This window comes from Cebus imitator, unplaced genomic scaffold, assembly GCF_001604975.1.
Source record: "Cebus imitator isolate Cc_AM_T3 unplaced genomic scaffold, Cebus_imitator-1.0 Scaffold61, whole genome shotgun sequence".
Taxonomy (NCBI): Eukaryota; Metazoa; Chordata; class Mammalia; order Primates; family Cebidae; genus Cebus; species Cebus imitator.
This window is the reverse complement of record NW_016107376.1, coordinates 2,874,191-2,900,166: the sequence shown is the minus strand read 5'-3', so window position 1 is coordinate 2,900,166 and position 25,976 is coordinate 2,874,191. Positions and strand designations below refer to the sequence as shown.

The window sequence follows — 25,976 nt, the reverse complement described above, 5'->3', positions numbered from 1 at the left end:
AGGTAAATTTATATACATTTACCATGCACTTTTTACAGGTAAATTTATATACGTTTACCATGCACCTTTTACAGGTAAATTTATACGTTTACCATGCACCTTTTAAGGAATCAAGCTGTATGTACAGGTGACACAAACTACAGAAGTCACTTGATAAACAGTTCTAGTTTGAATAAACCAAATTCAACTTAGTATAATACTAATAAGCAAGAAAGAGGCTGCTGCTAGTCATACCAGGATCCGTCTAAATAATCTCTCTTCTCAACATTCTCTTTTTGTAATATTGGGTCAGTATTGTTTGGATGGAGAGTTACTTTTTTTCTTTTTAAATCAAAATGTTAATATTGCTCTTTTGAACTACTGGGTAAGAGCTGCCACCCTGAAGGTCTCATGGAAAAAAAGATAAAAGGGAAGAAGTCATAGTTGTTTTTCATAAGCTGGTATCACTATTACTCATGCTGGTCAAATGGCTGTTGGTAGCACTACCATTGCTGTTTTGCCAGTAATTCACAATCAGTTGAAAACACAGAAGGTAGCTTACATTCATTCAAACACATACATGCATGGAAAGAAAGAAATACTTCCTTTGGACTACTGTATTTCAGAACACCGAGAGCACCACGGGACTAATGTCTAGCCTGAAAAGGGAGGAAGAAGAACTAACTTTTTGCTGAGTGCTACATTATTTTGAAAGAAACACTATTTTTTATTTTCCTCAGTCACTTGCACCATATTTATGTAATTATGAATCAATAAATATTTTTGAGTTCCCACTAAATCATTTTTGGCACAGAAGACCCACTTCATAAAAGAGATCCAGGCTATAATTTTTTAAATTGTCTACAATAAAGATCACATGAGCTGAAATTTATGAATACTGGAGGCTTTACAAGTTGAATCCTGAGCAAGATGGAGAATCTTCACTGTTCCCCCCACCTAATTTTTTGAGGATGAAAAACTGTCCCCACACCCAGGAGGTGAGAATTTTATTTCCCTATGAAACAAAAAGAACAGGAACCTTGACCTGTGACCAACCCAAAGTACCCTCAGAAACCTTTGAAAATCAAAAGCTGAAAATAACTATCACCCCCAGTCACCATTTAGCAACCTGGAGAGCTTGGTTTAATTTTAAAAGTGTCCCATGGTTGCGATCTAATATTTTGACTCCCTGTAGTTGATAACTGCTGAGTAGCATTCTGTGTATAACGAGAAAGAATCATCTATTAGAGCAGGTGCATTTCCACACAGCTGTCAGCATTCTGCATTCCACTGGACACCTTTGTGTCCCATGCAGTGTCAACCACTCTCACCTCTGTTAAACTGTAGAAAATAGAAGCTTATATCAAATTGCCATTTCAGCTCTGACAATTCTGATAATCCTTCATTTCAGGAAAAGAGCAAATCTGATTCAGCCAAAGTGCAGGTTATTAGGAGGCAGTGGTGATTATGAAACTTTGGTCCCCTGATAGCTACTCTCCGCTGAAATAAATAATCCTTTAAGAAAATATGATGGTGCTCCTCTTCCTTCCTCTCTCAAATATTAGTTTTGTACCTAGTGAATGAAGTCAAATGACATATTGCAGAAAATCTCTTGAAGACAAGATTGAGCTGAGGACCTGGGTCACCTGAACATACTGGTTTCACCTCTAGTTCTCAGATGTGATTGAAACGAGTTTTTGAGATTACAGTTCAGTCCCTAGAGGGCCCTACAGGATAGTCAATCCACATCAAAAAGCCATTGCAGGTATGAATTCATGCTGATTTTATGTGACAGCCTGTTTCCATTTAGACTGGTTCAAGCGCCACAGAGCGGAATCACTCCTCTTGTGGTAAGATTAAAAGCTTACCCATTTTTGAACAGAATCCTTCACCTGGAATTGCTCTTATTACTTTTTGTTTTCCCAGAATCATAAAATCTTTTTCTGATGGCAGAAAACATTTCACCATCCATTCACCTTTATTTCTCCTTGCAGAACAGAAGTATCATAATTAGGACACCAGCCAGCTCAAGGGGTATTCCTTTATTTTGGTTATAAAGAAGAATTACAAGGCTCTAACCACAACTAATAGCAGGCCTTAAGATTTTTAAAATGTCAGCCGGGTGTGGTGGCTCACGCCCATTGAGCATCTAAGTCTGTCTGGGCACCATGGCTCACACCTGTAATCCCAGCACTTTTTGAGGCTGAGTTATGCAGATAACTTGAGGCCAGGCATTCAAGACTAGCCTAGCCAACATGGTGAAACACTGTCTCTACAACAATTGCAAAAATCAGCTGGAGCTGGTGGCAGGTGCTTGTAATCCCAGCTACTTGGGAGGCTGAGACAGGAGAGGTGGAGGTTGCAGTGAGCCAAGATTGTGCCACTGCACTTCAGCCCTGGCAACAGAGCCAGACCCTATCTCAAAAAAAAAAAAAATAAATAAAAATAAAAGTCCAGAGGAACCATATTATCTACTCAATGGGTCTCTCATTTCTGCCTATCAATGAGTTAAACATTTTTTCCCATAAGATTCAACTTTTGGGAAATCCATTGGATTTAGTGGGAAAATAAATTAATAGAAAGGCTTTTAAAATCTTACTTATTTCTTCAGTGTGATTAGTCTTCAGTGTGATTAATGTTGGATACATCCTTAAGGAGGACACAAGCTAACTGAAAATTTATTAAAATCTGTAAACGAGTTGAGGATTATGATGATCATGGGTTATTCATTTATTTAGGAATTGTATGTATCTGAATTCAAATAATAAAATCAGAAGGCGGTGGTTCGAAGAAGTGCTGGTGAATGCTCTACGGAAGCTGAACAAAGCTGAACGACATGGGCCTAGGAGTCACACAGACCTGAGTTGAAATCCTGCTGGCTTCTCCTGGTTTTAGTGCCTTTGGATAAATTGTTCACCTTCTCAATGTCTCTGCCTTCTTATTTTTAAGGTAGTGGTTGTAGAATATCTCCTTGTGGTATCTGCTTAGACCTCTCAGCGTCCTTTCTCTAAGTACAGTCCCCTCCTCTCATGTTCCTGCTCAGACTGGAGTGCTGGCAGCCACGTGAGTTTTTTTCCCCCAACTTTATTGAGACAGAGAAAGGTGTTGACTGACAAATAAAAATTGCACCTAGGTGCAGTGGCTCACGCCTATAATCCCAGCACTATGAGAGGCCAAAGTGGGCAGATTGCTTGAGCCCAGAAGTTCAAGACCAGCCTCGGCAATACAGTGAAATTCTGTCTCCACTGAAAAAGAATACAAAATATTAGCCAGTTGTATACTCCCAGCTACTTGTGAGGTTGAGGAAGGAGGATCACTTGAGTGTGGGGAAGTGGAGGCTTGGTCAGTGGCAATCTCAGGGAAAGCTTTTGGGGGTCTTCCCCTTTTGCATAGGATCTATAGTTGTATTTCCCTGCACCCTCAAACTTCTGGGCTCAAGAGACACCCCCACTTAGGCCTCTCAGGTAGCTGAGGTTACAGGTATGTGCCACCACACTGGGCTAATTTTTAAAATGTTTTGTAGAGATGAGGTCTCACTGCATTGTCCAGGCTGATCTCAAACTCCTGGGCTCAAGCGATCCTCCCATCTTGGCCTCCCAAGGTGCTGAGATTTCAGGTGTCAATCACTATGTCCAGCCCCATCCTGCCTTTAAAATGTCCTCCTTTCCTGCTGACAAGTGGTGGTAAGAAACATTAAAAAAAAAAAAGAAAGAAAAATGTCCTCCCACCCCACTTGTCTTGGTCAAAGTAGTCTCCACTGGTTTGTTTATTTGGGGAAATGAAGGACAGAGCTTTAGGGCTGAGGACAGCAAACATCTTAGGGCAGGCATCTCTGAGCTCTCTTCTGAGACCTGGCTGGTGGCTAAGCAGGCTGAGCTCTCAGCATGGCAAGAGAGTTGAATTCATCAACTCAGTGAATCTGACATATAGTTGAAATATTGGAAACTTAAAAACGATGCCAGTTTTAAGCTTTGAGACTGTAGGTCTATGAAAAATAAAATGGGAATGAGATCATTTTCTCGTCAGGAATCTAGCTTCCATGAAGTGCCTGGGGAAAGATGGATGTTACGTTTAGTGTCAGAAGTGCCATTTCATACAGCTCTTTATTAAACAAAGGTGCTTTGCCATGCCCTTTGTGTCAGAGGTTAATAGGTCATGTCTCCAAGTGCCTAATATACTTACGCTTACCTATGTATAGACAAGGAGCTAGAATGAAAAGTCAAACTTCTCACCTGTGATGGGATGATGTAAGGTGGCTGGTTTGTTTTTGTGTCTGACGGTAACAGTCTCTTTTCATGCTGCTGATAAAGACATACCTGAGACTGGGTAATTTAAAGAAAAGGAGGTTTAATGGACTCACAGTTACACATGGCTAGGGAGGCCTCACAATCATGGGAGAAGGCAAAAGTCATGTCTTACATGGCGAGAGGCAAGAGAGAATGAGAACCAAGTGAAAGAGGAAATCCCTTATAAAACTACCAAATCTCATAAGACTTATTCACTACCATGAGAACGGTATGGGGGAAACTGTCCCCATGATTCAGTGATCTCCTCCTGGATCCTCCCACAACACAAGGTAATTATGGGAGGTACATTTCAAGATGAGATTTGGGTGGGGACACAGCCAAACCATATCACTTGCCTTGCAACAGTGCCAAGGTTGAGAGCTCCCAAAATGCTTCCAGGTTCATGGCTCGACCAAGAAATGTAGTAAAGTCCTTAATGTCAGAATTCATTGATTCCAAATTTTATCATGCAGAAGAAATAAAAACATCCTTGGAATGCATGTTGTAGGAAACCTACAGAGTCCTCTGGTTGAAAATGTGTTAAAAAACAGTGTTCACCCTTTTGCTGGAAGTGGAGAGAAGACAGGGAAATCCTAAAACCTTCCAGGGTTTTGTAATAATCCTCAGAAAGGCTGTGGCAAAAATGAATGGCCCTAACATCTTCTTAAGGCACACAGAAGAAGCGAAAGACTTCTGAAGACCAAAGGGTTCCATTTTGTTTTATTCACCACAGTAAACATACTGAATGATCCTGTGGAAGAGAAAATCTGCTGACTCTCCTCTCTTGCTCAATTTTCTAATTTGCATCCAGAGGCCATGTAGGCTGCTTAAAAGCTAGCTAAAAATGAGTTATAATAATAAGAATTTTGTGAAGTGTTTTCAGACTGCTTTTCCTGACAACTAAAATACTATACTCACCGGTTGCCTACAAATATGCCAAAGAATAGCAAAAACACAGGCAAAATTTTTCTCACGAACCAAATAAATAACTGACTCAAGGGTTGCAGACATAAGTAATACTCTTGTTCTTCACCCAGATGGAGGAGGCAATCAAGGATGTTGGTAAAGAAGGAAGTTTGTTTTCTGCAATTCATTTATAATTATATTGTAGTTATATAAGCAAATGATATTGTTCTCAGAAAATACTTGGTGAAGCCAGGCACAATGGCTTACACCTATAATCCCATCACTTTGGGGGGCCAAGGTGGGAGGATTGCTTAAGCCCAGGATTTCAAGACCAGCCTTTGCAACATAGTGAGACCTTGTCTCTACCAAAATATACGAAAGAAATTAGCCAGGCATGGTGGCATGTGTCTGTAGTCCCAGCTACTTGGGAGGCTGAGGTGAGAGGATCACTTGAGCTAAAGAGGTGGAAGCTGCAATGAGCCGAGATTGCCCCACTGCACTCCAGCCCGGGCAACAGAACAAGACTCTTGTCTCAAAAAAGAAAAGAAAATATCAGGTGATTTAGGGATTTAGGGCGAAGGATCACAACCTCATTCATTTAACCCTAAATCAATTGGTCGTTTCATGTAAAGGGGCATATGAGGAATTTATTATACTATTCTTGAAAATGTTATTACTAGGAAATTTGAAATATTTCAGAATAAGAAGTTTGTAAACATGTCATTTTTCTAGTTTCCACTTGTCAGCTGTAAATCTAGCTCAAGTTTTGAATCTTTAAATTTCTTACCTATAAATTGAGGATAAAACACTAGTGACAACCACAAAGAATTCAATGAAATGATAAGAAAAGTTGATGATAGTTTATATAAATCTTCAAGTTATTTTTAATGACAGATTATGTATTTTGGTTTTGGTCAGTTACAAGTAGTTGAGTCCTTATATGATATCCACTATGATAAGAAAACATACTGATACCATCTTTATTACAGGGGAGTACTGGAACTGACCGCATAGCTTTTTAATTGTGTCTCATTTCTAGAGAGTTGCCCATTCAGAAAACAAAATCTCTTCACGGTAGAGACAAAAAGCATTCAAAATCCAGGCAATTCCCCTGAAGACCTTTACATGGACCCATGTGACCAGGTATCAATGTCCTCTTGAATCTCAGAGAGTTAGAAATATGACATCTCTGGTTAAGAGTTTTCAAGCCTGAACTTTAGACTTTTCAGTAATGATATGGCACATTCCTACTAAATTTCATTGATGAAATTCTAATTTCAAAGAACCTTGGTGACTACATACTTTACCATTCAAACTAGACAACTTTGAGAATGAAAAGGATGAACTAGGACTATCTGGGCAAACTAGGATATATGATTACTCTATTAAGAATAAACTTTTATAAGCTGTTGACTTATCGATGCAAAATGAAAAGGTGCACTATCTTCGGAGATGTTTATTACTAGGAAACCAACGATTGTCCTGTAAATAGAACTACTACAGTGCTGCTAATGTGCAAGAAATTGCATGATTCTTAGAAGAGCAACTTGGGTGAATACTGAATGAAAGGGCAACTATTTTAGGAAGGCATCAGCATTGAGCTCTTTAGACAAACTTGTTAAAATATGACTATATTGGCCGGGCGCGGTGGCTCAAGCCTGTAATCCCAGCACTTTGGGAGGCCGAGGCCGGTAGATCACGAGGTCAAGAGATCGAGACCATCCTGGTCAACACGGTGAAACCCCGTCTCTACTAAAACTACAAAAAATTAGCTGGGCATGGTGGCGTGTGCCTGTAATCCCAGCTACTCAGGAGGCTGAGGCAGGAGAATTGCCTGAACCCAGGAGGCAGAGCTTGCGGTGAGCCGAGATCGCGCCATTGCACTCCAGCCTGGGTAACAAGAGCGAAACTCCGTCTCAAAAAAAAAAAAAAATTACTATATTTACCCAACGATCAGTAGGTCCAGAAAGTCTACTACAAAGTCTGAGATATTATTCGTAATATCTCTCTTCAATGTTAATGCTAATATCACAGTGCATGTACATCGTGGTATTATCTGTATATCACTCTTAGATATTGCTGCTAATATCACACTGGGTGTATGCCCTGTGTGCACACTCTCTGTGATATTACTCAAAACATCTTTGATAATGCTGCTACTATCACAGTGGTTGTACATCCTGTGTGTATACCCTCTTTGACATTATTTATATTTTCAATATTGCTGCCAATATCACAGTGAGTGTACACTGTCTGTGAATTTATTAATAATGTCTTCAATATTTCTGCTAACACCATCAAGGATGCACACTCTCTGTGATATTATTCATATCATACACCCTATCATATTACTCATAATATCATTGATGTTACTGCTAATATCACCGTGAGTGTACATCCTGTAATGTTACTCATAATATCTTCAATATTACTAATATCACAGTGGGTATACACCCTGTGATATTAATCATAACATCTTACATATTACTGCTAATATCAGTGGGCGTACACACTAGGTGTACACCCACTGTGATATTATTAATAACATCTTCAACATTACTGCATATTATCACAGTGGGTATACACCCTGTGATATTAATCATAACATCTTACATATTACTGCTAATATCAGTGGGCGTACACCTAGTGTGTACACCCACTGTGATATTATTAATAACATCTTCAACATTACTGCATATTATCACAGTGGGTGTACACCCTGTGTGCCTGTGTGTGCCCTGTAATAACACGTTGCAATGTTAATAAAATATATCAATGATATTTATCTCTCTGATATCATTTAGTGTTAACATACTGTGATGTTAGTAAAACATATCAATGATATTTATCTATCTCTTATCATCTGGTGTTAACACGCTGTAATATTAATAAAATATATCAATGATACCTATCTCATATCATCTTGTGTTAACATACAATGATATTAACACAGTATCTATGATATTGATATAATATCATGTAGTGTTAACACAGTGGTAATACACTATGAAATTAATACAATATTGATATTTATATAATATCGTCTATTGTTTACACGCTATGGTATTAAGTAAAATATTGATTTAATTTAATCAGTATGTAAAATGAATTTTTAAAAGGTATCGTTTAACCATTGTTTCTAGAGTGAATTTATGTCATGTCTAGTAAGTAATTTTATGGGGAAAAATTTAATGTCATCTACAGTGCATTTGCTCAGTGATCAGCAGGACAGCATTCTAAGAAACTTCAGGACTTGAGAGAAGACCATGAAATGTGGAGTCCAAACTGTCTGAGCTCAAACTCTAGTTCAGTCACTTAGGAGACAGGGGAAGCTACTTATACTAAATATGGTTAGGTGCTCAACCAGCATCATTTATTCCTCCCTTCCTCCTTCCCAATCGAACCCTAAATTTGCCCAGGTACATGTGTCCCCACTAGAACCCGTAGGGATGAAACTAAAGGTAAAGGTGACACCCCAAATCCCTTTGCCAATGGCTAGTTTAAGAATAGGCATATGGATGATTTGAACCAATGAGAAACAAGCAAAGGTTTACAGGGGATTTAAGGAAAGTTCTTTCTCCTGGGATAGTCCAGAAGCGACCCTCTCCTCTACACTGCAGATGTACAGATATGAGACCTGCATGTATGACATTTGTTCAACAGCTGGTCTCAGCATGCAGTAGTCACACAGAGATAAACACCACAGGGAAATGAAACCAGAACCAAAGGGTGAAGGCAACAGTTAAGCTTCCCTGTCTCTAGACTTCCAGATCTGTGAGCCAAGAATTTCAAACAGTGTAAAAGAATTTGACGGGGCTTTTTGATATTTGTGGCTGAAAGCACCCTAATCGTTCTGACCCAGTTTTTCATCTGTGAAAGTCAGCTGCATAGCTGTATTGCATTCTTGCAGGAATTCATGATAATACACATAAATTAGGCACAGTGCTTGGCTCAGAGCAAGCTTTTAATAAAGGACACCAGAAGTGGGGTGTTTGTTGTCTACACACTGAACACCTGCTACTAATACAGGGAAAAATTAAGCAAATTTTTAACAGCCTGGATTTTTAACTGCTTGTATTTTCACATCAGATGAGTTGGTGGTATTAGCATCCAGGGAAGACACCGTAATCACTGAGGTAAGGGTTTTCACTCTTTTTGAGATCCTCAAAAGACAAAGAATAGAATAATAATGCAGTAATAATGCAGTGGTTTTTTACTAGATGTCAGAGGCCCAGAAAATAAACTAATTTATCATAGTACAACATATTGGATAATTCCAAAATTAATTAAACTTTAAAATAAATCCAGTAGAATAATAACATTTATAGTATAAGCTTGAGTGATAATTCCTTAACTGAGAAAGGTTGAAATTTGGAAGCTATCACAAAGAATTCAACAATTAGAAAAAACAATCTAATATAATGATGATACAATTCTAAAATTTTTAAATTTTAGATGCTGTTTTTTTCAAACATCAACAACAATGAAACTAAAAGAAAGGATAAAATATTGATTAAGCACATGGGCTTTGGGTATAAAACCTGAATTTCAAACTTGCCCTTAACGTTTTTAACTATATAATCTGGGACAAGTTTCTTAGCCTTTCTTAACCTCAATTTTCAGATTTATAAAATGTAGATAGCAAAACGCTACCCTGACTTAGGCTTAAATAAGATAATCTAGGCCAAGTTCTTATATAGGTGCCAAATATATACTTAGCACTTACTAGAAAAACAAACAAAAAATATTTTTGAGACAGAAAATTAGGAAAGATAAAAGAATAACAGCATCAATCAATCTGATCTAATTGACATTAGTAGAACACTCTACCTAACTGTAACTGTTACAGGGACACATTCTTTTGAAATCCACACAAGATATTTACCAAGAAAGGCTACATTCTGGGCTGTAGCAAAGTCTCAATACATTTAAATGGATTTAAATCCTACTAAGCATATTCGCTGACTACAGTGAAATTAACTTAAAATGATCTGCAGTAACACATATGAAAAAAATCAGACATATTTGGAAACTAAATAATATACTTCTAAATAACCCTTGGTCCAAAGAAGATTTCAAAAAGCAATTAGATCATAGTTAGAAAGGAATGAAAATGAAAACATGAAATACACAAATTTGTGAGAAAGATCTAACAGTTTTTAGACGAACATATAGCATGAAATTCCCATGTTGAAAGACAGGTAATTCAAATCAATGACATTAAGAAAGTATAAAAGGAAAAGCAAATACAACTGAAAGAAGAGAAATAATAAGAACCAGAGAAGAAATCGGAGACCAAACAACAGGTTCTTGAGATGGTCACTAAAATTGATAAACCTCAAGCCGGACAGACCAGGGGAAAAAGTCAGCAGACACAAATGACCAATGTGAGAAATCAGAAAGCAGGGTAACTGTAGACTCTGCAATATTAATGGATAAGGGAATCTTATGAACAACTTTATTATGATAAATTCTACAACTCTGATGAAGAAGATAAATTTCCTGAAAAATACAAACTACCAAAGAAGAAACAGACCATCTGAATGGTCCTGCATCTATTAAAGAAATTGTTCAATATTAAAAACCTTCCCTCAAGGAAAACTGTAGGCCAGTTTCACTGGTGAATTTTACCAAATGTAAAGAAGAAAATGCTGAACTTATGCAAATTGTTCCGGAACAACAAAAAGGAAAACATAAACTAAAAAACAAAACTAGCTTTGAAAAAGATTGGAGTTTTATCTCAAGACTTATAAAACTACAGTAATAAAAATGGTATGATATTGGCATAAAAACAGACAAATCGATGAAACAGAATAGTCTACAAATAAATAAACCCAAATATAAATAAATTGATTTTCAACATAGGTGCCAAGCAGTACAACAAAGAAAAATCTCTTCAACAAACTCTACTGGAAAAACTGATCAGACATAGGCAAAAATATGATTTAATCTTTACCTTACACGCTAAACACATACAGAAAATAACTCAAAATGGTTCTTAGGCTTGAATATAACAGACAAACAATAAATCTTCTAAAAAAATACAGAGGAGAAAATCTGTGACCTTGGGTTTGGCAAAGGTTTCTTAAATTTGACACTAAAAACACACACTATAAAATTTTTAAATTAATAAACTAGACTTTAGTAAAATTAAAAACTTCTGCTATTCAAAAGACACTGTTAAGAAAATGAAAAGGCTGAGAAAGTAGTTGCAAAATACATATCTAGTAAAAGACTTGTATCTAGAGTCTATAAAGATCCTTTAGAAGTCGTTTATAAGAAGATAACCCAATTCAAAATGGCCAAAATATTTGAGCAGACAAAGAAGATACATGGGCTAGGTGTGGTGGCTCACGCCTGTAATCCCAGCACTTTTGGAGGCCAAGGTGGGTTGATCACGAGGTCAAGAGCTCGAGACCATCCTGGCCAATATGGCAAAACTCCATCTCTACTAAAAATACAAAAATTAACCTGGCGTGGCGGTGCATACCTGTAGTCCTAGCTACTCAGGAGGCAGGAAAATCGTTTGAACTCGGGAGGCAGAGGTTGCAGTGAGCTGAGATTGCCAGCCTGGCAACAGAGTGGAATTCTGTCAAAAAAAAAAAAAGAAGATATATGGAAGTCAAATAAACACATTAAAAAATCATAAGGGAAATGAAAGTCAAAAATCACAATGAGATACAGAGATACAACTGTGTACCCAATAGACTGTCTAAAATTAAAGACTGCCAAACCAAATTCTGTCAGAGATGTCAGGCAACAGCCACTGGTATAAGCTACTGATAGAAACATGAAATATTACAACCACTTTGTAAAACAGCATGCCAGTTTTCTAAAAGTGTTAGACATACATGGACCATGTGACCTGGTCATTCCAAACCCAGATATTTGTCCTAAGGAAATAAAAATATATATTCACAAGAAGACTTGCACATAAATGTTTATAATTTTATTTGGAACAGCCAAAACCAGGAGATATTAAAATGTTCATCAACAAGTGAGCAGATAAGCCAATTGTGGTATATCCATATTACATAATTCTACACAGTAAAGGAATAAACTACCGATACACAATCAACATGAATGAATTCTAATATTAGTATGCTGAGCAAAAGTGCAAGACAAGAAATGAATACAGACAGTGTGATTCCATTTTTTATAAAATTCTAAAAAATGTAAACAGTCTATAGTGTAAAAATGTAAATTAGTCTATAGAAAAACAGATTAGGAATTTCCAGGGGACCAGGGTGACATGGACAGGGAGGAGGAAGGGGGTGGATTACAAAGCAGCACAAGAAAACATTTTGGGGTAATGAATATATGCATTGTCTTAACTGGGGAAATGGTTTCATGGGTGTATGCATGTACATAAATATGTGTCGTTTATTACATGTCAATGACATGAGATAACATTGATTTTTCTTTTCATTTTGTAATTGCATAATGGAAATAATATTGGCTTTAGAGTCAGACATATGAGTTGAATACTAGCTCTGCTCTTATATATAATGCAACCTTATATAAATTACTTACCATTTTGAGTCTCAGCTTCTATATGTATTTATGTAGTAGTAAGAAAATCATATGTCAGGTTAAGAATATATATGTCAAAGGCTTGCTGTATTAAATATGATAACATGTATATTTTTCTTCTTTATCCCTAAACCCACTCCCACTACCCTCTCCTTAATGGGTACCCTTCTTGTATTTGACACGTGGCCTTGAATATGTTTGTATGTATGCATGCATATGCTTTTCAGTAATTAAATGGCATTGTGCTAAAACTCTCGTTTTCCCATCATGCTAAATTTTAAGGATCTACCCTTATTTCTGTATACATGTCCAATACTTTGCTTCTAACTGCTGTATAGTATTCCACATTAAGTATCCAGCAAAGTGAGTTCACTGACTTCATAAGAGACAGATATCTGTGTGCCAATTGTCTACTACTGCAAACAATAATGGAATAAATATCTTAGTGCTTGTTTTTTTGTGTGTGTGGATCAGAACAAGTTCTCTTGGCTATATATCCAAAAGTGCAACTACTGGACTATAGGATGACATATGATGAATTTTACTAAGTCACTACTCCTAGGTTGCTTTCCAAAATGGCTCCATCAGCTTATACTTCCACCAGCACCTGAAGTTAATGAACTTACTAATATTTACCAATGCAATGGATATAGTATCTCATTCTCATTTGCGTTTCTCAGATTACTGGAAAATTTCAGCATCACTTTCTATTCTTATTAACTACTCAGCTTTCCCCTTTGTAAATCACATTCTTATCTTTTGTTCATTTTTATAATGAGTCTCCTGTCTTTTACTTGTTGATTTACAATTCCTTGGAATGTCTCTCTATTAATGTCATTAATTTTATGCATTGCTAACAGCTATTTCAGTCTTTCCCCTGCCTATTAACTTTAAGGTGTCATTCACTGACTTGAATCTTTCATCTCAACATAGTCCTAGCCATTCTTTCTTAGCCCAATTCTTTAAAAAATTATTTTTGGGTCATGCGGAAGAAGTACAGTTCCTCACCTATATCTCAAACATAATTCTCCCACATTTTCTTCTATGAGCTTTAAAGTTTTACTTTTTAAACCATCTTTTTAATCCCTCTGGAGTCCAACTTTTTATATGCAATGAAGGCATTTATTTTTCTCCATTTAATAAGCCAAGGTTTCAATACTATCTGCTAAAGACTGCCCTGTCTCCGTTACATACGTGGTACATCTGTATCATTTATCGCCTACATTTTTTTTTAATAAAAAGAAGACTGCTTCTGGAAGAGTGATGACCCAAAATAAAAAAGAGCATGAGAAATATCCCTGCCTTTCCACTCTCAAGAGGGTTGCTGGTGACACTGCTCACTATGGGATCAGCCTTCTGAAGCCACATGTGAACGGGAAACCTTAAACACTCCTAGCAGCCTCAAATGAATTTTTTTGATCAAATATAAAGAAAGAAACAGCCTTAATAGATCAAGTGCATCAGATATATCAGATGAATTCCTATAATGCCTTCAATTTTTAATGGCATAATAATGTGTTTCTATGTCATATTAGATCAATGTTTTGAAGTTCACAATGTATTAAATATCACATCATAACTATACATCTGCAGTAGCTATTTAGGATGGTAGTCAACCTGTTTTCCACAAAGTTTTCCAATTTTCCCAAAGCTTCTTAATTCATGAATTGATTTAGGGTTCTTGACATTACATAATATTTAACTGGTAAATTTTTTGTAAGCAAGGAAAAATTTAGGCAAAAACAGGTCTGACTTGCTGCTTGATTCGGTATTCTACAGAGTCCTCAAAAAAGAGTTTTTGACTGATTACCTGGCTGAGAGCCCACACAGTTACTGGGTTAGGATTTACACGAAGAGGGAAATCTCCTTTAGTGAAAGTCATGATCTATTTGTCATTGCCTTTTGTTCAAAGGAAAAAGCACCAGAGACTTCAAGAACTATTACACTGTGCAAAAATGGACACTATGCAATTGATCATGGATCCCTTTGCAGGGGTCACAGGGCACTATGGACTATACACTTAAATGAATATTTCTGCCTTGCTTTTGGATTTGACTGAAAATTATATTGGAATCTTGTTACTGTTTCATTGCCCAATGAGGCTGAACAAGTGGAAAACAGAATCAAGCAAGCTAGTATTTTTCTTAGAAACTGGTAGTATATAGCATTATAAGCTAGAATCCTAACTAAAGGGCTTTTTTTTTTTTTTTTTTTTTTTTTGGTCTCATTGTCACACAGGCTGGAATGCAGTGGTACGATCACAGCTCACTACAGCCTCTACCTCCTGGGCTCCAGTGATCCTCCCTCTGTAGCCTCCCTCTGTAGCTGGGACCACAGGTCCGTGCCACGGTGCTCAGCTAATTTTTTTTTTTTTTTTTTTTGAGACGGAGTTTCACTCTTGTTACCCAGGCTGGAGTGCAATGGCGCGATCTCGGCTCACCGCAACCTCCGCCTCCCGGGTTCAGGCAATTCTCCTGCCTCAGCCTCCTGAGTAGCTGGGATTACAGGCACTCACCACCATGCCCAGCTGATTTTTTGTATTTTTAGTAGAGACGGGGTTTCACCATGTTGACCAGGATGGTCTCGATCTCTTGACCTCGTGATCCACCCGCCTCGGCCTCCCAAAGTGCTGGGATTACAGGCTTGAGCCACCGCGCCCGGCCAATTTTTTTTTTTTTTTTTTTTTTGTAGAGAGGGGTTCTATGTTGCACGGGCTGGTCTCAAACTACTGGCCTGATGTGACCCACATTGACTTCCCAAAGTGCTGGAATTACAGGTGTGAACCACTGCGTCTGGCCTAAAGTGCTACTCCTGCCTAGTACCAGAACTCAGACTTTCCATTCTCAATGCCCTTGGATGTACTCGAGCTTTAAGAGCAGAAGATCACATTCGATCTATCTAACAACATTTAAGCAATGTTGATTACACACAGATTTCTTGGGAGCGTCACAGTCAGAACTGGTGGTGGTGAATCTACAAATCTACCAAACGGAGTTTATAGTTTTTGTTTGGCTCTTGCAATAATTCACCCTTACAGGACAAAAACAACTGTGATTTATGTTTTAGTTTACATAGCTGATATGCTGTATTGTCAACATTCATGTTCTATAGTATTTTAGAAAGTTCTAAGGAATGTTCTGTTTTGGAACAAAAGAACATTATTGCCACCTCACAGCAGGATATATGGAAGGCTATGCTGTCCCAGGAAGAAAATGATAGGATTTAATGTGTCTCGCCCCCTTTGGTTCTCTGCAACACAGTGGCTATTCTAGAGAGTGTAGGAGCACTTCAAATAATGGCCAACAACCCCAATGTGTTGTGAAATCACAACAGATCTACTTGAGAAAAAGATACAAAGAATGTGCATGTTATACGTCACAACGAATATGAATGCACGTTATATGTGTCACGTATATCTACATATGGCAGAATTTGGATATAGACAATATACCACGTCAGCTATGTAAATTATAAAACATGAGTCACAATTCTTGTCGCTCTGTAATTGTGAATTCCTGTAAGTTTTCCACAGATGTTGAACCAGAAACTTCTAATGTGTTCATGTGGAAAGGTCTACAATTTACTCCACACACAAAAAAACCCCACATCATTTTTTTTCTCCTAAAGTATTAGTGAAACATGGGTATCATTATGCTCTTTGGTCTCACACCATCTGGAATATTTCTGAAATCCATACAAGTGATACTAGAGAATCTGTTTTGATTTTCTACAGAAAAATTTTTAAGTTAAGATAGGATATTACAAGGGAAAAAAAAATCTTAAGCTCTAGATGTCCTAATTAAAATTTTTATTAAAATAGCACATAAAGTCCCCACATTGTATATTTAATTATTTCAGTATATTTTGTTACTTTTACTCATCAATTATATATTTCATCAATGGTTTGAGACATCCACAGGGGTCTTCCCATATCTGCAGATCAGGGGAGACTATTGAACACTGAAATAGATTCCACTGAAACAGATTTAATTATCCCTGCTTCTGTTCCTTATAGCACTTTATTCATAGCTTTTGTCATTATAATACTTACCATACCCTATCATAATCAATGATATGCACATCTATTTTCTCCTACAAGAGGCAATAATCCTTCTCGCAGGCCCTACTTTCTCACAGGGCCTGGCGCAGGGCCTGGTATGAAGTAGCTATTCAATAATTTTAAGACAAAATTGAATGGGTGACCCCATAGACAAGACAACAGATAACAAAGACTGGGTATTGTAACTGTTCATGTCCTTGAAGACATCCTGTAAGTGCAAGAGGAAAAGGTCTAAGAATGAGGCAGGAAGTTAAAATAAAATCATGAAGTGATGAAAAGATGTAGACATAGGAGGAAAATAAATGGCTTAAATACAACCAACGTATCATCACAGCTACTATTAAAAGTGAATTTAATCAGAAGCAGGACTACCGCCATACTCAAAGAAGAATTTCATTCCTGAATGATCAAGAATTTCTTGTTTAAGTACATAATTTTCTTGTATGCACTCTTTAAGACAAAACAATGGGAAAGATATTATTGATAGAGACCTGCCACAGAAAGAAACCCAATGGATACTGGTAATGCAACTACTCTCTTTAGAAAAGACCTCCAAGACAGCATGCTTTTACTATCAGTCTGGTGAAGGTGGAGGTGGCTGGCATAAATAGTAACAAAGAAATATTCTTTGAGTCCCTACGTAACACTAAAGGCCATGCCAACAATTTCATAAATTATCACGTTTTATTTGTATGAGTCAGATACCACGGTGACCATTTTACAAAGAGAAAAAATGAAGATCAGAAGGATTGAATGACTTGACATGGTAGCAAAATGAGTGGGGCAGCTTTGGTCAAACCAAACTTTGGGTCTCATCTTAGAATAGTAGCTACCTCCTTTGGTGCTTGGAGACATTGTTACTCACCTACTGCAATATAAAATTATTCCCATTTTAAGATACTTTGTTTAGGCAACTTCACATTTGCTAAATTGCAGTTTGAGGATTCCTTTCACATGAAGTTGGAGGATCTGGCTGTACTCTTTGGGCATCTGATGGAAACCACGTTTAGGTAGCATGTTGTCGTAATAGTGATGGCTGACAGGTGTGTCTTCTACAGTTTTAGAGAAGGGCCAGAATCCATACAGCTTCACGTTTTCACACAGTTCCACTGCAACACTTGTGATCATCAAACCGGTGGACAGGCGGTACGCGGTCACACCTTTAGTTCTCCAGAAAAGGGCCAGATGTCTCAGGTACTTGGGATGGAAAAACAGAACCTTTTGTCTTGCTTTAGACTCTTTGAGTGTGTGGTACACTTTAAAAGAGGTACCCGTGTTGGCCCTGAAGGAAAATGCTGGCAGAAGAAGAAATGCATCTCCATAGGTTGCAATGTCCTCCAGAAATAGGGCTTTCTTTTCCTTTAAGTTCCCATATCTGCCAAATTAAAAACATATTATAGTATTCCCAAGAATAATCAAAGTAGCAGTTTTGATAACATGAAGCTGAATTTACCATTGGCCAAAAAACTGAACCATTTATATACTGTATATAAAACGGAGTGTGGACTCAGATAAAACTCTTTCAAGTAAGCATTATGTCAGTATCAATGGTGTATCTTCTACTATCTTTCTTGGAATCCTTTCAATTTCTGCTTTCTTACTGGGCTGCACTCATACTGAACAGACATTTCTTGTATTGTTTTCTATTTCTTTCAGTAATTTGTCCTAAAGTTGCTTTTTGTTATTGAAACATCTTCCAAATGTATAACAATAAAATATTTCTTCAGGCTAGGTACAGTGGCTCATACCTGTAATCCTAGCACTTTGGGAAATTGAGGTGGGTGGATCACAAGGTCAGGAGATTAAGACCAGCCTGGCCAACATGGTGAAATCCCGTCTCTACTAAAAATACAAAAATTAGCTGGGTGTTGTGGCACATGCTTGTAATCCCAGCTACTCCAGAGGATAAGGTCCGAGAATTGCTTGAACCCAGGAGGCGGAGGTTGCAGTGAGCCAAGATTGTGCCGCTGCACTCCAGCTGGGGTGATAGTGCGAGACTTCGTCTTAAAAAAATTAAAAAAAAATTTTTTTTTCAAGCATAGCATGCATATCAATACATTTTTAAAATTCATTTAGCTGCACACTTATGATTTGTACACTTTTTAATTGTACTTTAGATTCTGGGAAATGTGGAGATCATGCAGGATTGTTGCATAGGGACATACATGGCAAGGTGGTTTGCTGCCTCCATCCCTCCGTCACCTGTATCTGGTATTTCTCCCCATGTTATCTTCCCCCAACCTCCCCACCCTCCACTGGCCCTCCCCTAAGCCCCCCAACAAGCCCCAGTGTGTGATGTTCCCCTCCCTGTGCCCACGTGTTCTCATTGTTCAACACCCGCCTATGAGTGAGAACATGTGGTGTTTGTTTTTCTGTTCTTGTGTCAGTTTGCTGAGAATGATGGTTTCCAGGTTCATCCATATCCCTACAAAGGACATAAACTCATAGTTTTTTATGGCTGCATAGTATTCCATGGTCTATATATGCCACATTTTCCTTGTCCAGTCTATCATCAATGGACTTTTGGGTTGGTTCCAGGTCTTTGCTATTATAAACAGTGCCGCAATGAACATAGGTGTGCATGTGTCTTTATAATAGAATGATTTATAATCCTTTGGGTATATATGCAATAATGGGATTGCGGGGTCAAATGGAATTTCTATTTCGAGATTCTTGAGGAATTGCCACACCATCTTCCACAATGGCCGAACTAATTTATACTCCCACCAATAGCGTAAAAGTATTACTATTTCTCCACATCCTCTCCAGCATCTGCTGTCTCCAGATTTTTTAATGATCGCCATTCTAATTGGCATGAGGTGGTATCTCAATGTAGTTTTGATTTGCATTTCTCTAATGACCAGTGATGATGAGCATTTTTTCGTATGTTTGTTGGCCTCATATATGTCTTCTTTTGAAAAGTGTCTGTTCATATCCTTTGCCCACTTTTGAATGGGTTTATTTGTTTCTTGTAAATCTGTTTTAGTTGTTTGTAGATTCTGGATATTAGCCCTTTGTCAGTTGGGTACATTGCAAAGATCTTTTCCCATTCTGTTGGTTGCCAGTTCACTCTAATGATTCTTTTGCTGTAAAGAAGCGCTGGAGTTTAATTAGGTCCCATTTGTTTATTTTGGCTTTTATTGCCAGTGCATTTGGTGTTTTAGTCATGAAGTCCTTGCCTACGCCTATGTCCTGAATGGTATTGCCTAGGTTTTCTTCTAGGGTTTTTATGGTGTTAGCTCTTATGTTTAAGTCTTTAATCCATCCGGAGTTAATTTTAGTGTAAGGTGTCAGGAAGGGGTCCAGTTTCTGCACTTATTTCATTATATGTTTCCTTTAGAAAACTTAAAGTAGGCCGGGCACAAAGGCTCATGCCTCTCAGCACTTTGGGAGGCTGAGGCGGGAAGATCACTTGAGGCCAGGAGTTTGAGACCAGTCTGGGTAACACAGCGAGACCCTGCCCCCCCCACCTCTATTAAAAATGGAAAGAATTAGCTGGGCACAGTTGTGCATGCCTGTAGTCCCAGCTACTTGGCAGGCTGAGGTGAGAGGAAACCGTGAGCCCAGGAGTTTGAGGCTACAGTGGCCTGTGATTGCACTGCTGCATTCTAAACTCAGTGACAAATTGAGGCAAAGAAAGAGAGAAAAAGAAAGAGAAAGAGAGAGAAACAAAGAAGGAGAAAGGACGGAAGGAAGGGAGGGAGGGAGGGAAAACTTACAATATCTAAATGCAAATATAGATATACATATATATTATTTTAAAAATTTTCCTCCATGCATTGCAGTATCTATATGTATGACTTAAATAACTTGGTATCCTAGTAAGCATAATTGTGAGTGTTTAGAAAATATGCTTTGAAAGGCAGGTTCAATATTTTATTTTCTTTCAAGAGATGCTATAACTATCAGTAGGAACATACTCTATTACTGATGTTTATCAGTCACTTTTGATGAAAACAATGGAGTAAAAACTATGTATAAGAGTTTTCATTAGCCAACACTTTTATGGTAGTTAGGTTGCAGAAATGAAAGATGGTAATTATTTGTTGGTAATAAACTCTCCAACATGATAACTGTATTCTGCCAGGTTGTGTTAGAGCTTATTCTCTGAAGTTTCTAAATAGAGTAAGTTTTATCAAGCAAGTGCTACCGAGATAGAAAGTAATGCTAACACTAAAAGAAAATGAAAAAGGCCGGGTGCGGTGGCTCATGCCTGTAATCCCAGAGCTTTGGGAGGCAGAGGCGGGCGGATTATCTAAGATCAGAAGTTCGAGGCCAGCCCGGCCAACATGGTGAAACCCTATCTCTACTAAAAATACAAAATTAGCTGGGCATGGTGGCTCATGCCTGTAATCCCAGCTACTTGGGGGACTGAGGCAGGACAATCGCTTGAACCCAGGAGGAAAAGGTTGCGGTGAGCCGAGATCCTGGCTAACACAGTGAAAAACCATCTCTACTAAAAGTCTTGTTATACTCCAGCCTGGGCAACAAGAGCAAAACTCCCTGTCCAAAAAAAAAGGGGGGGAAAAAGTGGCTTCATTATTGTTAAAGAGATGAAATAAATGTGTTCTCATTTGATTAGCTTATGACATTGGAAATACAACTGAGTCATAACTCTTATGAACAACAACCTTGACAGAATGCAACATTTGCAAATGAATTCTTATATGTTTTTCCAAAAAGTCATTCCGCCTGTATTGCCAAGTCAGCCTCAGCAACAAGATTAGTGCTTAAGCTAGAATCCTGTTGAACAATGAAAAAATGTTCTTGACCAGTTACGAAACTTGCTGGTACTTACTTCAGAGTTATGATACTGGGATTTATAGTCACAAGATTTGTTTTACTGCCAACATCTTTACTAACATCTCCTGTGGTTGGGGGGAGGTTACATCTGAAATTTTAAAAGAAAATTATTTTCAAAATAGAACTTGTTAAAAAAAGATTGTATACACACATACGCACACATACATGTATATATAATAATTGTCCTTATATTGGATAAATCATTGCTATTAAGAGAGCCTCAGAATCCATTTGGTTTCTATTTAAAATGATTTAATGTAGTAATTATTCAGCTCTTAGTTGACATTTCAATGTTGTATAAAATATACACTTTTTTTTTTTTTTGAGATGGAGTCTTGCTCTGTTGCCCAAGCTGGAGTGCAGTGGCACTATCTCAGCTCACTGCAACCTCCACCTCCCAGGTTCAAGTGATTCTCCTGCCTCAGTCTCCTGAAGAGCTGAGACTACAGGCATGCACCCAGCTGATTTCTGTATTTTTAGTAGTGATAGGGTATCACCATGTTGGCCAGGCTTGTCTCAATCTCCTGACCTCAAGTGATTCACCTGCTTCGGCCTCCCAAAGTGCTGGGATTGCAGGCATGAGCCCCCATGCCTGAGTAAACTATACAAATTTGATAAATGCTTTCAATATGGACAATAACTTTTATAAGTAACAAAACCAGAAATGACAATTACACCTTGTCTAAGTTTAGAAGAGTTTCCAATCATTTTATTAAAATTGTTATTTATATTATTTATATTAATGATGTTCCCATAGTGGTATGATCACCCACTTGCATGTTCTTAAAAAAATTGATGCACTGTTACTAAAGTTATACAGTCTACCAGAAGCAAAGACTGCATTAAAAAAATCAAAACTTCCCGATTCCCATGTGGATAGTTTTGCCACCAAATTATGGTGTTAATAAATAAAATCCTAATGTTCTTATAGTGATGTTTTTCATACTGATGTTCTCATCTTCCTTTGAGTACTAATTTGCTTTTAAATTGGAAAACAAAATAAGAATTCTAATTTTGAGTAATTATATTCTTGTCACAAGAAAGGAAAAATTGGTTATGACTTTCTAAATCTCATTTACTAAAGTTCAAGTAGTAAGGCTAAAAACATAAGAAGGGAGAATCCTGGAGTGCTTCCTGAAAAAGGCTATTCAAAGCTGATGTGATCTGTAACATGACTGAGGATGAAATACGCCATTCCATGTCCTATAAAACACATGAGGCCAGGCGTGGTGGCTCATGCCTGTAATCCCAGCACTTTGGGAGGCCAAGGTGGGCGGATCACCAGGTCAGGAGGTCAAGACCATCCTGGCTAACACAGTGAAAAACCGTCTCTACTAAAAACACAAAAAATTAGCCGGGTGTGGTGGCACACGCCTGTAGTCCCAGCTACTCTGCAGGCTGAAACAGGAGAATCACTTGAACCTGGGAGGCAGAGGTTGCAGTGAACTGAGATCACACCATTGCACTCCAGCCTGAACGACAGAGAAGATTCCCTCTCAAAAAAGAAGAATGAATTAATTAAACATGAACTTCTTCCCTCACTGATATAAAAGCTATGTCAGAAAATGAATATTTTTATAATATATAATTTTATAATATATATTTATAATTTATAATTTTATAATATATAATATAATATTTAATAATTTTATATTTATAATTATATGATAATTATAATTATATACTTGTATTATATTTTATATGTAATGTAATTATAAAATAATTATATATAATTATTTTTATATAACATTATATATATAATTTATATATAATATAATATATTTTATATATTATATTATAATAATTATATAATATATAACATTTAATAATATAAAACATTATATTATATATATTATATATTATTAAATATTATATTATAATATATAATACTATATGTTAAATAATAATATAATATATAATTATATAATTATATAATATAAATATATTATCTATATATGAAATAATATATTATAATATATAATATATAATTATATAATATAAATATATAAATATATATATTATCTATATATAAAAATAAATATATATTTACATATAAATTATTTATAATGTACAATATTTTATATTATATATTTATATATAAATATATAATTTTATAATTATATATTAAATATTATAAATATATAATTATATATTATAAATATATAAATAAAAACTGCAATCTCTGCCTCCCAGGTTCAAGTTATATTATATATATTATATAATTATATATTATGTATGCATATATTATATATAATATATATTTTATAATTAATATATTATATATATATTATAAATATTATCTATAAATACATATAGTATATAGTATATGATATATAGTACATATATTGTATATAATACAGTATTATACGTTTATTATACATATGTATAATATGTATGTATATATTATATCATATATGAATGGTCCTGGATTTTATGTATTACAGTATATTACAGTATATATATGTGATTATATATATTACTACTACTGTAATATATATAATATGTACTGGTATAGTCACATATACCAATAATATATATATAGTCATTACCTATTTTTGTTCCTCATACACTTAATTCATAGCTCCAAATCTTTTGAAATAAAAAATAAAAGTTCATTTTATAAACTATCATCATGCAGCACCAAAGTAAATACAGGCTTAAAAAATGAAATAGATTTTAATGACACCAAACACATCTAGCCCTCATTTTGCCTTTCAGTTTGAATGGCCAGCTTTACAGGAAATTCTATAATCAGGAAAACACCCGTCATCAGCAAATGTGTAATCTACATATGCAGACAGTTGTTTTAGAATTATAAATTAAATATCTGCTGAGTTTTTTTTTTTCTGGGTTTTAAACCAAAACTTCTTCTATTGCCTATACTTGCTATAAAGTATAATGAATGTTTAGGCCTGATCCTCATCACAGATGTTTTCGGAATTTTAAGGCTATAAAAAGTCTACTGAAAGAATTATCTTCCTAATGGCTTTTTCACACTGAGTACTTGAACAAAATGGCTAAACCACTCAGATATTGACCATTTAATACTAATCACAAAGAAGACATTCAATAATTGTTGCACTGTCAGGTCTATTGTTGCTTCATCATCACCTTCAACACAAAATTTTAAAATGAGATTAAAATTAGAAAACAGGGTTTCTAAGCTGTTTGTTAGAAACCCTGTTTCTTTTTCAATTGCTTAAAAGGGCAGCATTAAATTAAGAAAGATCAAAGGGTCCCTTCTGATGTATGAAATCAGTGCTTCTAAAACAGGAAGAACCAGACTTCCACTTACTCTTTAAAAAGGCGCATTTCAACTGAAACCCATCCTCAGATGGATGAATTGCCTTTTCATCAGACTGAGAAAGTAGAGATGCTTTGGTGTGGCTTATTAATACAAGGCATGCGTAAAACCCATTTTGTTTCTATTTTTACATGCTGGCTGATATGGAGATAGAAAATATTTTAAAAGACCAGAACTTAGAAGCTGTACAAATTTATTTTTTAAATTGCAAGCCAGAAAACGAAATATTGATATAGTTTGCGCGACTATAAAATGTCTCGATCAGCATTTACCCGAGTATTGTCTGAGAACAAAACATCCTTGAAATATTCTGTTAAACAAAAACAAAAACAAACAAATGAAAAAAGATCTTCAAGGTCAGGTAAGCCTGGGTTATGTCACCCTCCAGAGTCCTCCCAAAGTAGCAGGACTGAACGCTCTGAAAAGTCCTGCAATCCAAAACCCTCTTTCACCACCACTCTTTTCACCCAGCGTTTCCTAAACATGTATCACCATAGCACATTTTCATTCTTCAGATATTGACATTCTCAGGAACTCATGAACCATATTACACTTCAGGAAAACCTTCCTGGATAATTAGTAGACTTTTGTAACAGAGCTCAAAGGTCAAAATACACAAAGGATATGGTTACACTATCCCTCTGAAATACCCAACTGATCTTTTGTTTCAAAGAAACCAATTTGACAGGTCTTACCTAAAAACGAAGTCGGATTTATCTATTTCAGCTCCACAGAGAGACTTATTCAGAATTCCCCCATTTCCGACCACCGCACACTGATTATAAGGGTAGTCCACAAAAGGCTGGGACTGGTAGGAGAAAGAGGAAAACTACCATGAAATGCCATTAATTTTAGAACCATAGACATCAGCGTAATTCTAGCAACTTAACTTTTTATACATGCTAAGGAGAAGAATAAGAACAAGGGACCAGGTGCAGTGGCTCACGCCTATAATCTCAGCACATTGGAAGCCTGAGGAGAGGGGATCATCTGAGGTCAGGAGTTTGAGACCGGCCTGGCCAACATAGTGAGACCCTGTCTCTACTAAAAATACAAAAGTTAGCCAGGCATGGTGGCAGGCACCTGTAATCCCAGCTACTTGGGG

The 25,976-nt window shown here is 36.6% G+C and overlaps 1 protein-coding gene across 2 annotated transcripts in view; it reads right to left on the bottom strand.

The window, feature by feature from the left end:
* Nucleotides 1-16,502: 16,502 nt before the first annotated feature.
* The window catches only part of ST8SIA6 (ST8 alpha-N-acetyl-neuraminide alpha-2,8-sialyltransferase 6), a 132,393-nt gene continuing 122,919 nt past the window's right edge, over nucleotides 16,503-25,976 (bottom strand). The window contains exons 6-9 of one of the 2 annotated variants that reach the window (XM_037739001.1): nucleotides 25,567-25,679; nucleotides 21,563-21,655; nucleotides 17,630-18,139; nucleotides 16,503-16,972 (exon numbers count right to left, since the gene is read on the bottom strand). In XM_037739001.1, coding sequence (XP_037594929.1) covers nucleotides 17,671-18,139; nucleotides 21,563-21,655; nucleotides 25,567-25,679 — 675 coding nt within the window. In that variant the 3' untranslated portion in view covers nucleotides 16,503-16,972; nucleotides 17,630-17,670. Of the gene's footprint in view, nucleotides 16,973-17,429; nucleotides 18,140-21,562; nucleotides 21,656-25,566; nucleotides 25,680-25,976 lie in introns of those variants that run through there. The other variant, XM_017529774.2, reaches the window with a different exon arrangement.